General features: G+C 39.2%; 1 protein-coding gene across 1 annotated transcript in view; it reads left to right on the plus strand.

Annotated features, from left to right (window-relative positions):
• The window catches only part of DNAH9 (dynein, axonemal, heavy chain 9), a 623295-nt gene that overhangs the window by 341235 nt on the left and 266815 nt on the right, over positions 1-15245 (plus strand). Inside the window, 2 exon segments of the mRNA XM_006898570.1 lie at positions 10092-10254; positions 13344-13467. Coding sequence (XP_006898632.1) covers positions 10092-10254; positions 13344-13467 — 287 coding nt within the window.

The following is a 15245-nucleotide window of genomic DNA, read 5'->3' on the forward strand; positions in this document are numbered from 1 at the left end:
GTTCCCATCTGGAAAATGAAAATAAGACTGCCTCCCTTGCAGAGTTCTTACTCTTACTAAGCAAAGTGTTTTGCACTCATTTATCCATCAATCAATGTTAGCATCATTTTCTGTGCGCCATTGATTGCTTCCCCCTAGCCCCAAACTGATACTGTTTTGCTTTTTTACTGACTTCCTTCACCATTACGGATTCTTGCTCTGGTTTTCCTTACTGTCTTAAACTGGATCTTTTCTCTCAATTTGGGTATAATCTTAATCCATCTTATTCTCATTGTGCCTCTTTGTTTTCTTAGTCCCACATATATTTTCTGCCTCTTTTTAGCTATTAGAATAATTCACAAAAAGATAACTTCAGATGTGCTTCTTTGGGTTCCCACATATCCTAGCCATTCTCTGGTGTATAGCTCACTCTGTGTGTGTGTGTGTGTGTGTGTGCATATTTTTTCTCAACAAGCTGATTTCCTCCAGCTGGGCTGTGGTGCATCTCCAGCTTTTGTTTTTTATCTTCACAAAATTTAGTAATGGGATTAATTTAGATTGCCTTGGCTTTCAGGCCCAGGAGCCCTTTAGAATATTGATCTCCTTTTTAAACTTGGTAATTTAAATGCAGAGTCCTTTGCCCTAGTCAAAGGTTGTTAATGAGTCCCCAGCTGGAGTCTAATGCTGACTGTTGCAGACTTAGTCATTCTTGGGAAACTTCTTCACTAACGATGCATTTCCCATTTAGATATTAAATAACATGGGCCATGCTAAGCTGCGTTCAGGCCTTCAAGAATAGAGTGTGGAGCAGCCCGGAGAATTGAGTTGGACTTCTTCCCCATGAGTCTTTACTAATCCATTCCTGCCTCACTTTTCTGAATAAAATGAACATTGCATTGGAACAGATGAAGGAAAGGGTTGTTTAAAAGGAATATATGATTAGGCATTATACGTATGACAACAGCCCAGAATAAGAAGTACATTGCAAAGAGGACTGGGGCCAGTGAAGGGAAGGGAGGTAATTGTGCAACAATGAAGGAATATTTTTTTAAAAGTGAACTGAGGGGGAAATGTGCAACAATGAATGAATGACAATCCAATTTTTCTGTAAACCTTCACTAAAACCACAAAGTAAAGAATTTTATATATTAAAAAAAAACAGGGTCTGAATATCTTAGTCTCATAGTTTCATCATGCATTACTGTAGTTAAGCACCTATACTTATAAACACAAAATAGACACCCTTTGCATCTAGCATAATGAATCTCATAAATATAATACTGTGTATAAGACAGGGTTTTCCATTTTAATTTAAGAAGAACATACTGGAGTCCTTCAGCGTGCGAGCATGATAGAGGATTTGAGATGACAATGCGTACTTTTCTGGCATCTATCCTCTATGGCTTAGTGAGAGAACAAGATAAAGCATAAATGTATCAAATGCAAGAGCATAATTAAAGTGAGAAAACAAAATTCTAAGATAAATAAGTATAGTAATTCTCAAATAGTTCTCAAATAGCATTTTAAGTCCATAACATTTGGTAATAGACAATTTTAATCCAAAAAAAGAAAAAATTCTATACATCTTAAATACCTTAAGCAAAACCAAAAGAATGAAAAACGGCAAGGAAAATTTGACCCATGCATAGTGAGGTGTTACATATCTGGAAGAAGGCATTAGTAGAAAAGTGAGCAGCAGATATGAAAAGAAAATTCACATAAAATGAAATTAATAATGATTCATAAGCATGACAAATTCCCTAAAAATCAAAGGCATACAAATAAAAACTATTATTTCCAGCCATTACATTTATAAAACTATGTCAACAAAGGAGCTCTCATGTTGGTAGTGGTAAAGAATCATGCTGCCAATGCATAGGTATGTGGTTCGAATCCACCAGCTACTCCACTGGAGAAAGATGGCCAGTCAACTCCAGTGTGATTTACTGTCTCTGAATACCTGCTGGAAGGACAGGTATGACTCAATTCCCACTCAATAGGATATAACAATAACAACAACATGTCAACGAAAGTTTGGACAGGATTCTCCTTACACTTTCCTGGGGAGTTGCTGAGTGGAATTTTCTTCCTAACATCAAAAGCTTCAAACGAGAGAGATGAGACAACGAGAGCCCATATGCTTTTAGTTTATCCACACTATTATGACCAACTCTCTTGTACATCCAAGAAATTTGCAGTAATGAGACAAGTCAAAGGATAGAAGCTCAATATGAGCTCTTTTAAAAACATTTACTGTGGCTAAATATATATAACAAAAATTTGTCATTATAGTAATTTTAAATTACAGTTTGATGGCATTCAGCATAGAGTGCAACCACCAATAGTTTTGCAAACTGTTTTTAACACCTCGGACAAAAACTCAATTCCCCTTGAGTTATCACTCCCCACCTATCTTCACTCACTCTAGTCCCTATCAACTACTAATATACTTTGATCATCATGCATTTGCTCATAGTTTGTTTGTTATTGTAGTTGTTATGTGCTGTCACATCACCTGTGATTCATAGTGACCCTGTGTACAACAACTCTGAAGCCTGCCCTGTCCTGACCCAGTCTCACTGACTCTGACATACCAGTCCCCATTGCTCCAGTTATTGTGTCAATCCAGGGTCTTCCTCTCTTGTGCTGTCCCTCCACCCTTCCAAGCATAATGTCCTTTTCTAAGGATTGGTCTCTTCTGGCCACATGCCCAAAGTATGTGAAACAGAGCTTCCAGATCCTAGCCTCCAAGGAGAAACTTGGTTTCACACTCTCCAAGACAGACCTATGTGTTTTCTTGGCAGTCCATGATATGTTCAAGACTCTTCTCCAGTTATATATTTGAGATTATGTAGTAGATGTCTTTCTGTGTCTAGTGTGTTTTATTGTTTTCAAGGTTCATCTATGTTATAGCATGTCCCAGAACTTCATCTCTCTTTATGCCTGAACACTACTCTCACTATGAAAGCATTTATTATCACTTGAATTCCTATGTTGTTAACAAGATAAGCCCCTCCCAAAGCTCCCAAGTCTTTTCTCCAGATTGTGGTCAACTAGATCTTAAATTGTCCCAAGTCTAATGTAATTACTCTTTATAATAGCTAACACAAGATAACAGCATAGGTTTATTAACTGTGCAGTTCAATGTCAAATGTATTTACAGACTGTTTGGTCCAACACAACTGGATCCTTGATCTCTACAATCCTTAGGTTCTGAGAACAACAGCACTGCTGTCTACGTTTCCCTGTCTTTTCCATGTTTATGTCAATGACCATGGCTACACAATGGTTTATAACTGTGTTCTATATCCTTTAAATCCTTGCTTTCTCATCAAACTAGTGTAATCACTTTTTAAATAGCAGGTCTCCGAAAACTCTATGAACTGTAGAGGAATACAGATAGTTGTAGTATTAAAGGTAGAGCTGAGACTGGAAGTCAATTGAAATGAAGAAAAATAATGGCAAACATCCTTTAATAACTGGAACATGGACTGTACATAGTTGAGAGTTGGAAAACTAGAAATTGTGAAAAATGAAATGGAGTACATGAACATTATAAGCATCAGTGAGATAATATTGACTAGCTTTGGCCACTTTGAATCAGATAATCATATGGCATACAATGCTGGGAATGAAAAGCAGAAGTATTGATGTCGATTTGAGGACTAAGGTATATCTGATTTAAGCCATAGTCTTTCTTATCACTTGCTATGCATCTGAGAGCTGAAAAATGAATAGGGATTACAGAAGAAAAATCGATGCTTTTGAGCTGTAGTGTTGGAGAAGAGCACTGAACATCTCATGGACCACCAAAAGAACAAACAAATATGTCTTGGAGAAAGTGCAGCTAGTATGCTCCTGGGAGACAAATATGATAAAGCTTCACCTTATATACTTTGGGTATGTTGATAAGAGGGGCTATTCCTTGGAAAGGGACATGATACTCAGATAGGCAGAGAGTCGGCGAAGGAGAGGAAGACCCTCAACCATGTGGATTGATGTAGTGAGTGCTGCAGTGGGCTCTACTGCATCAGGAAGTGTGAGGATGGCACAGGATAGAACAGGGTTCAGATCTGTTGTTCATATGGTTGCTTTGCGTCATCCTCGACTCAACAGCACCTAGCAACAACAATCAAATTAATGCTATCAAACATATTCTTATCACATAATATTCATATTTTAGTAACTCTAGCCAAAAGTACATATTTGTGCAACCATTTTGGATGGCAAATTATTAGATGACTCAAAAGTTGTTTATTATTAAAATTATTAAAAGTTGTCTTATTATTTTGCTCTTCAAGTTACTTCTAGGAACTTAATCTTAGGAAAAAAACTAGGGATATGAACAAAAATGTTGTATATAGCATTGTTTATGACTGGAGCATGTCGGAAACATCTAAATGCTCAATAATAAGCTATGACAGACCTGCAGCTTATTTTAACAGATTATTTATTTAATGGTACAGAGAAAGAATTACAGGATATTGCATTGTTGCTAAGTGAAAGATTGTTTAAAAGCACCATGTTTAGTAGATCAATTGACTCTAATTTTAAAATATACTGCATAAAATTATCTTGAATTTTAGGTGAAATATATATATATATATATATTATATATATCATCTCCATCTCCATCTCCATTTAGGTAGGTAGATTTGCAGTTTGTCATTGTTAGGTGCCATTGAGTCAACTACAACTCACAGCAACCGTATAAACAACAGTTCTGACCCTTGCCCTAAATTACTCCACTGACACAATCTCTGTCTTGCTTAAGCCCATTTTTTAATTCACTGTGTCAATTTATTTCATTGAGAGTTTTCCTCTCTTTCACTGAATCTCTATTTTCCCAGCAAGATTCCCCCCCCCCCGCCTTTTTTTTTACAAGGACTGGCCTCTCCTGACATATCCAAAGTCCATGAGATAAAATTTCACCATCCTTACCTCAAAGAACCACACTTCCTCTCAGAGGACTTGTTTCTTCTTTTGGCAGTCCAATGAGATGCTCAGTACTCTTCTCCAAGACCACAGTTCAAAGACATTGATTCCTCTTCTGTCATCTTTATTAAGTGTCTTAATTCTCAGATGTATTTGAAACTGAAATGTAATTGAAACAAAGCAATCAAAATTGTTGTTGTTGTTGTTGTTATGTGCCGTCGAGTCGCCTGCGACTCATAGCGACCCTATGTACAACAGCCCTAAACTCCACTCTGTCCTGTGCCAATCACACTGTCTCTGACACTCCCATCCCAATTATCCCAGTCACTGAATCAATCCACCTCATAGAGGGCCTTCCTCTCCTGCGCCGTCCCTCCACCCTCCCAAGCATGATGTCCCTCTCTAAGGACCGGTCTCTCCTCACAACATGTCCAAAGTAAGTTAGACGGAGCCTCAGAATCCTTGCCTCCAAGGAGCCACCGGGTTTAACCCTCTCCAGGACAAATCTGTTTGTTTTCCTAGCAGTCCATGGTATTCTCAATATTGAAATGCAAATTAAATGAAGTGATTGAAAACACCAAGGCTTTCACTTTAGCAATTTAGAGAGGTCTTTGACAACAGATTTTTCCCAAATGCAACACATCTTTTGATTTCTTGACTGCTGCTGTGATGAGTGCTGATTGTGGATCTAAGTAAAAATAAAATTGTTGATAACTTCAGAATTTTCTCCATCTGTCATGATGTTGCCTATTGGCCCAGTAGTGAGGATTGGGATTTTCATGTTTTGTTTTGTTGTTTTTATTTTTGTTTGGGGAGATTTTTAAAATTTTATTTTGTACTGGTTTACATACAAAGTTCATGAAGTTCATATATGTTGTTTTTGCCATTATTTTACCAATCCTTCCCTCCACTCATCAAATTGTGTTATCCTATCTTTAAGCACCTCCTGCCCTTGGATCCTCTTACACGCTCTACAATAATGGTCCTATACAGTATTTGTCTTTATGAAATTGAGTTAGTTCATTTAACATAGTACTCTCTGGTCTCTCTCATGTTAGGTAGTAATTTACAAAACCATTGCTCCTGTGTGCTGCATAGTATTTCACTGTATGAATGTACCATAATTTCTCAATCCATTCCATTGTGGTTGAGCATTTGGGCTGTTTCCATGTTCTTGCTATGATGAATAATGCTGTGATGAACATTGGTGTACAAAGACTTAATCCAATTACAAAATGGACAAAATATATGGAAAGACTTTTTACAGAGGAGGACATTCAGATGGCTAGCATACACATAAAGAAATGCTCCAAATCACTGGCGATAAGAGAGATGCAAATCAAAACCACAGTGAGATACCAAGATACCCAAGAAAGAGTGGCAAACTTTAGCAGTGCAGCAAGTAATAAATGTTGAAGAGGATGTGGCAAGATGGGAACTCTTGTTTACTGTCGGAGGGATTGTAAAATGTACAACCACTCTGGAATGCACTTTGGCATTTCCTCAAAAAAGCTGAACACAGAAATTCCACATGACACAGCAATTCCACCGCTTGGACTTTACCCTGAGAGAATGAGGCGCAAATAGTAAGGATTTTTTGTATTGCTGTATTTGACATGTAACCCATACTGAAGGCTGAAGTATTTATTCTTCTTCAATAAATGCTTCAAGTATTTTTCACTTTGTGCAAGCAAGATTGTGATCATCTGTATTATATAGGTTGTTGATGAATTTTCCTCCAATCTTAATACCAATTCTTCTTCATATAGTCCAACTTCTTAAATGTGAACACACACATTAAATAGCTATGGAGAAAGGATACAACCCTGATTCACACCTTTCCTGATTTTAAACCGAACAGTCTTCCCTTGTTCTGCTTATACAGCTGCTCATTGGTCTTACATGAGCACAATTAAGTATTCTGGACCCCTATTCTTCTCAATGATAGCCATCATTTGTTATGATCCAGACAATCAAATGCCTTTGCATAATCAATAAAAGACAAGTAAGTAAACGTCCTTCGATATTATCAGCTTACAGCTAAGATTTGTCAGACATCAGCCACGATATCCCTATGTCATGGCCTCTTCCAAATCCGGCTTGAATTTCTGGAAGTTCCCTGTTGATGTATAGTTTCACCCATTTTTTAATAACCTTCAGCAAGATTTTACTAGCATGTGATTTTAATGATACTATTGATAATTTCTAACTCTGTTGTATAACCATTTTCTGGGATAGAAATAAATGGGATTCAAGGTTTGGTCCATGTATATATCATTATAATACTTTGGTTTGTCTTCTCAAGCTGCCCTTTAATATTTTCTGTTCAGTTCTCATACTTCAGCATTCTGCCCCCCTTGTTGTGACTTCTTTCCTTTCCAGAGCACGTTTCAGAGTCTCTTCTGAAATCCACTTTAGTCTTTTCTCTCATGTTACATTTGTGGTGGCATCTTACTTTTTTCATAGGCAATGTGTTTGATGTTATTCCACAACTCTTCTGTCTTTCGTCATTAATGAAAACTGTCAAATCTATTCTTAAAATGGCTTTTAGATTCAGTTAGGATAGACTCAGGGTCATATTTTGGTCTTTATAAACTTGTTTTCATTTTCTTCACCTTCAGTTTGAGCTTTCATGTTAATTAATGGTCTATTCCACAGTCAGCCTTCGGTCTGAATTTGATTACTGATATTAAGTGTCGCTCCAGTGTCCCTTTGCACAGATGTAGTCAGTCTAATTCCTGTAGTCAGTCGGGTGAGGTCCATCTGTCTTATCACTATTCATAGCTGGTAGTTTGGTTTTGTTGGTGTTTTTTTTTTTTAAAAAAAAAGTATTTGCAATTAATAAATCATTGACTATACCAAATTCTTCCAGGTAATTTCTAGCCTTATTTCTGTCACCAGGGCCATATTTTCCAGCTACCATTATTTTTTCTTTGTTTCCAATTTTTGCATTCCAGTAACCAATTATTATTCATGCATCATAATTGCATGTTCAGTCAATTTCAGACTGCAAAAGATAGTACAAGTTCTCAATTTCTTCATTTAGCATTAGTAATTGGTGCACATATTTGAACAATACTTGTATTAATAGATTTTCCTTGTATGCATATGGATAATATCCTATTACAGCACTGAACATCAGGATAGATTTTGAGATGCTCTTTTCAATGATGAATCATCACTATCATGAATGATGGGTAACATCATTCTTCTCCAATTTGTCATTCCTGTCATAGGAAGTCACGTGTTGATCTGATTCAAAATAGCCAGTACCAGTCCATCTCAGCTCACTAACACCTAGGATGTTAATCTTTATGCATTCCATTTCATTGTTTTTTACAACTTCCAATTTCCCTAGATTCATCCTTTGTACACACCCATGTTCCAGTTTTTAAAAGATGTTTGCAGCTATTTCTCCTCCTTTTGAGTCTTACTACATCAACACATTAGAGCCATCTGTGTCATTACAGTAGTCTCAAATCTGAGGAGTAGTAGTTCTTATCCCATCATATTCTGAGTGCCTTGCAACCAGAGGGGCTCATTGTCTGGCACTATATCAACATGTTCTTCCATTATCCACAGAGTTTTCAAAGACCTGTGAGTTCAGACGTGAACACTTAGTCCTGCATCTTCATCTGTCTTAGTCTAGAAACTCTACTGACTCCTGTTCACCATGGATGAACCTACTGGTATTTTAAATACTGGGTGCATAGCTTTTAGCATCACAGCAAGAAGCAAGCCACCACGGTATGGCAAACTAACAGATGAGTGGGGGCATAAGAGTAATTTGTTGAAAATAATTTATATATGTTTAAGAATAATTATCTCTGTTGTTGTTAGGTGGCATCATCCCACTACAACTCATAGAGACCTCATGAACAAGAGATCTGAACTTTGCCCTGTCTTTTTTTTTTATTATTATTTTGTGTGTGTGTGTGTGTGTGTGTGTGTGCGTGTACCGTCAAATCAGATCTGACTGGTACAGTGCCCTGTCTTGAATAATCATCACAGTCTCTATTAGGCTCAAGCTCATTGAGGTAGTTATTGTGTCAATCAATCTCTCTCCTTGAGAATCTTCCACTCTTTTGTCAACCCTCCACATTTCCAGATTTGATGATTCTAAGAACTGGATTCTCCTGAAAATATGTCCAAAGTACGTGAGAGAAAGTTTCACCATCTTTGCCTCTCAAGAACTCTCTAATTATGCTTACTTCAAAACAGATTTGTTTGTTGGTTTTTTGTTTTGTTTTTGTCTTTGTGTTTTTGGGGTTGTTTTTTTCCCCCAATACATGAGATATTCAATATTTTCTTCAACACAACAATTCAAAACATCAATTCTTCTTGGTCTGGAAGTAGGTTTCCTGTGAGCATAATAACTAAGTATTCTGGGAATCCACAAATACTCACCACAAAGGCATAAAAATCGTGATTAAGGAGGAGTTAGGCACTTATTCTGCTGCTTAAATTTGGCTCTTTGCTTTCCTAAAAAGAACAAACTATTATGTTTCTGTCTTGTTCTCTATCCTTTCTTCATTTTCCCTTTAATTGTGCCCCCTGCCTATTTATTTTTATTTTTTATCCCCGGCCCCTTGCCTCAAAGCACACATAGGTCAAGTGAAATGGGAAGTATGAAAGTGTCCAGCTCATCTGGAAGCATGAGGGAAGGTTATCCCACCCCCTCACTGCTTTCAACACAGCCCCCTCCATTCCTGCCTGACTTCCTAGGTTTTTCTTCTATGTCACCCACTCTCTGAGATCATGACTAAAGCAAAACCCAACAAACTGGTTCCTGTACAGTTAGTGGAAAGTCGTGATGACCCCCTGTGTAGACTTGTGTTGTTTTTTTCAGTGACTATTTAGGGAGGGGGGATGGAGTGCCAGATCTTTCTTCTGTAGCACCTCTAGGTGAACTCAGGCCTCCAACATTCTGATTACCATCTGAGCCACCATTTTCACCACCCAAGAACTCCAGTTTAAAGTTAATCAGGGGTGAATTCAGCAGCCCTTCAACCAAGTAAGATGAGGCCACATTTGAGAACAATCTTATTAATAGTTCCCCAGTAGAGGCTGTATTTTGCCTTTGCGGAGAGCTTCTACTCCCCCTTACAATATTATCCATGCTTCTCACAAGACAAAGTCTGATTAAAGTGATGGGCCCTGTGCTCCCTTCTCTTCAGCTGCCATATCAATCGCATCCTGGAATCCCCACGGGGAAACGCTTTGCTGGTTGGCGTAGGGGGGAGTGGTAAGCAAAGCTTGACAAGGCTTGCAGCTTTCATCAGCTCCATGGACGTCTTCCAGATCACTCTGCGGAAAGGTTACCATATCCCAGATTTCAAGGTAAGGAGGCTGGGCAGGTAGGGGAGGAAATGCACCTGACTCCAGTTATCCACATCACTCCTTCAGCCATCATTCCTTTTTCACATTCCTTGCCAATACTTCCTTTTAAGAGCCTCACTAATTTCTTCTTAGAATCAAAGCTGGTGCCGTGGTTCTTTCTTATTAGACACAGTCTGAGAACAGTGGCCTTTCCAAAGTCAGCCTTTATAAGACCCCAGCTGGCCTAGTTCCATCTGTGGAGCCTCAGCACTCACAGAAATCAGACCCAGAGCCTTATCAAATGCAGCACACAGCGTATGAGCAACTCAAGTGTTACAGAGAGTGGCGAGAGGAGGAATTCTGATTGTCTGCTCAAGTTCTGTAACACCTTTATATTTTAAAGCCTGGATCTGTAACCCCTGGACCTTTGAGATCCTCATTTGTCAGTTTCAGACGCTAGGTGCTTAGGAACCATGTACATCCTTTAAAAGTTGGAGGAGGACATTATATACAACCTGCAACGATCCCTTCTTTTCATCCATGGCCACAGTGTAGTCACAGCAGGGCATCATTACGTAATATCCATCAGGTGCCAGCTTTACTTATTCCTAAAAGAATCCCAACCAGCTCTGATAGACTTACCCACCTCTTCCCTGTACACAGCTCAGTTTCTTGAAGACAGACTGAATGTAAAGTCATATACCAGATTCACATTTGGACATTCACAACATAAAGAAACCATAACCCCCACCCAAGCAGATATATGCAACCCGATGTTTATCGCAGCTTTGTTCACAATAGCAAAGAGTTGGAAACAACCCAAGTACTTACCAACAAACAAATGGATAGAGAAGCTCTGGTGTATTCACACAGTAGTATACTATGCTGCACTGAAAAACAAGGAACTCATGAAATAATATGCAAAATTGATGACCATGAAGGACATTATGCTGAGTGAAATATCTCAGTCACAAAAGGACAAATACTGCATAGTGCCACTATTGTAAAATGAGACTGACATATGGATTAGGGGGAGACTGAGAAAGAGGGGACAAATAATGTATACTTCATTGAAACAGATGAGGGAGAGAACTGTTTAAAAGGGATATATGATTAGGTATTATTGTTGTGACAGGAGTCCAGAATGAAGGCTGCACAGTGGAGTGGACTAGTGGGGGAGTATATAACAATGAAAGAATTATATGAAGCAAAATACTGCTGAAGATCACTAAAAAATGGCTAGATCAGTACATAGATTGGGAACTTCCAGAAATTCAAACAGAATTTAAAAGAGCCATGGCACCAGGGATATCATTGCTGATGTCAGATGGATCCTGGCTGAAAGTAAAGAATACCAGAAGAATGTTTATTTGTGCTTTATTAACTGTGTAGAGGCACTTGACTGTGTGGATCATAATGATTTGTGGCTGACATTGAGATGAATGGGAGTCCCAGAGCACTTAATTGTGCTCATGAGAAACCTATACCTGAACCAGAGGCTGTTTTGAAAATAGAACAAGGGAACAGTGCATGGTTTAAAGTTAAGAAGGGAGTGTATCAGGGTTGTGTTCTCTCTCCATACATATTCAGTCTGTATACTGAGCAAATTATTCAAGAAGCTGTACTCTTTGCAGAGGAATGTGACATCAGGCTCAGAGGGAGACTCATCAATACCCAGCATTATGCAGATGACTCAGCCTTGCATGCTGAAAATGAGTAGGACTTGAAGCACCTGTTGCAGAAGATCAAAAAATGAAGCCTTCAGTATGGATTGCATCTCAGTGTCAAGAAAACAAAGATTCTTAACATGGATCGATAGCCAACATCATGATGGGTGGAGAAGAGATTGAAACTGTCAACAACTTTATCTTGCTTGGATCCATAATTAACACCCTTAGTACCAGCAGTCAAAAAATAAGGAGATGCATTGTACTTGGAAAACCTGAAGTTAGGGATCTCTCCAAATTATTGAGGGGCCATGGTGTCAGTTTGAGGACTAAGGTGCATCTGATTCAGGCCATCATCTGTCTTTCTGATCACTTGCTATGTATCTGAGAGCTGGCCAATGAATAAGGATGACAGAAGAAGAGTTTATGCCTTTGAGATGTAGTGTTGGAGGAGAGCACTGACCATCCCATGGATAGCCAAGAGAATGAATAGATAAATCTTGGAGAGAGTGTAGCTGGAATGTACTCTTTGGAAGTAAGAATGATGACGCTTTGCTTCACATACTTTGGGCATGTTGCTAGGAGGGGCTATTCTTTGAAAAGGGACCTGATGCTTGGAAGAGTAGAGGGTCAGCTAAGGAGAGGAAGATCCTTGATCAGGTGGATTGACATAGTGACTGCCACAATGAGCTCTTGTGTGTCAGGAAGTGTGAGGATGGCGCAGGATAGAACAGGGTTCAGATTTTTTGTTCACTGGGTCACTATAAGTCATACTCAACTCCATGGCACCTACCAATAACAATAGTCATAAGAAGGGAGCTGTGATGGCTTAGTGGCAAGAAACTGCAGTGCAATCTTGAAAGCACAGAGTATTAATCACCAGCTTCACCAGGGAAGAAGGATGGGCAATCTCCTCCCGTGTGATTAACTGCCTCTAAAAACCCACCAGAGGATCAGCTATAGGTTGATTCTGAATCAACAGTACACAACCACCACAATAATCATAAGAACACTAGATACTAGTAACATAACATATTATGTTTACCCTCCAAGCCTGTAGCTCCATCACATTCTGTCAAGGTCAAGAGCAATCCTTTATCTTCTCAGGCAGCTGTGATGTTATAAGTAGACTAGGTGACCAGAGGACCACATCTGGCTTTTGCACAGAGGTATCAGAAGCTTGAGCAGGAGCCACAGTGTTTACATGAGTTCAAGGGCATCACTGTTTAGTTTCACTTGCTGACTTATATTGGAATTGGGGAATGAAATGAGGTACATTTTGCTGCCTGTTCAGTGCAAGATATCCCTTCTCCATGCCAGCACTGATGTCTTGGTTCATTTCCAGGTAAAGTGGGTCTGAAAATGGTTCTGATCCTAAAGAATGAGTTGAAGCCTCTTTCAAGAAGTCTTTCTTCTCTAAGATGTCTGACACTGTTTCTGCAGGTGGACCTGGCCAGCCTGTGTCTGAAAGCCGGGGTCAAGAACCTCAGCACAGTATTTCTCATGACAGACGCCCAAGTGTCTGATGAAAGGTTCCTCGTTCTCATCAATGATCTTCTGGCAACTGGTAAGAGACTCTTTGTACTTTAAAGTCTGTAAGATATTCTCCAGAGAGACAGACATTATCAGATGAACATTTGATCCAAGGTCAGAATGCCTAAGTCACAGAAATGAAGAGAAAATGTATAAAGAGAAGGACTAGTTCATGCAAGGCTCTTCTAAGGACTGGTGCTGGGTTTGTTGTCTTGATTCCTTCATTGCCCATCATTGCCCTGCAAATAATAACCTTTAGACTCTTTTAATGAATCTGATGATGGATAAAAGAGCAGATTAAGGGCCTGGTGATATGCTGAACACATAGGAAAGATGGCGTTGCTCCCTGTACCAAGAAAACTCTGCTGTGTTTCTGATAGGTTAGGTATTTCGGGAAGACACACACAGGGAGAAGAACGGGCACATAAAGAACTTAAATAACAGGACAAGATTAGACGAGCAATTTGTGTAATGAAGGATTCAATGTCTTAGGGAAGCACAGTGGCCTGTGTGGTAGAAGCAGATGCAAAAGATGTTAGCACAGTTTTTCTTTGTCCCTAAAGACCTTGAAAGGGCCTATCAATAGCCCTTTGACATTGTTTACATAACAGAATTCAAAGCAGAGCTCAGTGCTTGTTACTCTACTACTATTATTTATTTAGGAAATCATGAATTATGACAATCATTCTGAAAAAGAGTATATATACATATATTGTTGTTGTTGTTGTTGTTGTTGTGTACCATCGCATGGGAACCGACCCATAGCTGACTCTCCATCAGGTTTTCAGAGGAAGTTAATCGCATGAGAGGAGATTGCTCATCTTGGTCCTGTGGAGCAGCTTGTGGACTTGAACTGCAAGCCTTCAGGATTACAGTGCAGCTTCTTGTCACTAGGCCACCAAATAATGTATACGTGTTTACTGCTTACTTAAAAGTGAAGAGGATTTGAAACACATACTTGAAGATTGAAAACTACAGCCTTCAGGATGGACGACACCTCAACCATAAAGAAAACAGAAACTTCATAACTGGTCCACCAGGCTACATCATGATAAATGGTAAAAACACTGACGAGATCAAAGATTTCCTTTAACTTGGATCCACAATTACCGCCCATGGAAACAGCAGCCAAGAAATCAAATGACATATGGCATTGAACATACTTGCTGCTCAGGAATTCTTTAAAATGCTAAAGAGCAAAGATGTACCTTTAAAGACTAGTGTGCACCTGGCTGCAACTGTGGTCTTTTCAGTTGCTTCAGATGCATGTGAAAGTTTAACAGTGAATAAGAAAAAAAGTCAAAGGAAAAATTGGTGTCTTCTGACTGTACTATCAGTGACAAATACTGATCATACCATAGAGTGCCCAAAGAATAAGCAAATATATCTTAGAAGCAGGGATGGTGACACTTCATCTCACATATATGACCAAGATAGGCCAGTCCCTGGAGAGGGACCTCATGCTTCAGAAAGCAGGCGTCAGTGGAAGAAGGGAAGACCCAATGAGACAAAGTGACTCAGCGACGGACATAGGGAGAGCAGAGCCTGAGATTGACAGAGAGTTGGCTGAGTGCTATTCTGTCGTTCACAGCATTGCTATGAGTTGGAATCAGTTCACCAGCATCTAACAACAACACATTTATCTACATAATTGTTGTTGTTATTATGTGCCGTCGAGTTGTTTGCGACTCATAGCGACGCTATGCACAACAGCCCCAAACCCTGCTCTATCCTGTGCCAACCACACCGCCTCTGACACACCCATCCCGATTACCCCAGTCACCGAATCAATCCATCTCATAGAGGGTCTTC

This window comes from Elephantulus edwardii, unplaced genomic scaffold, assembly GCF_000299155.1.
Source record: "Elephantulus edwardii isolate Elephantulus edwardi_28Jun2011 unplaced genomic scaffold, EleEdw1.0 scaffold00233, whole genome shotgun sequence".
In the NCBI taxonomy this organism is placed as follows: Eukaryota; Metazoa; Chordata; class Mammalia; order Macroscelidea; family Macroscelididae; genus Elephantulus; species Elephantulus edwardii.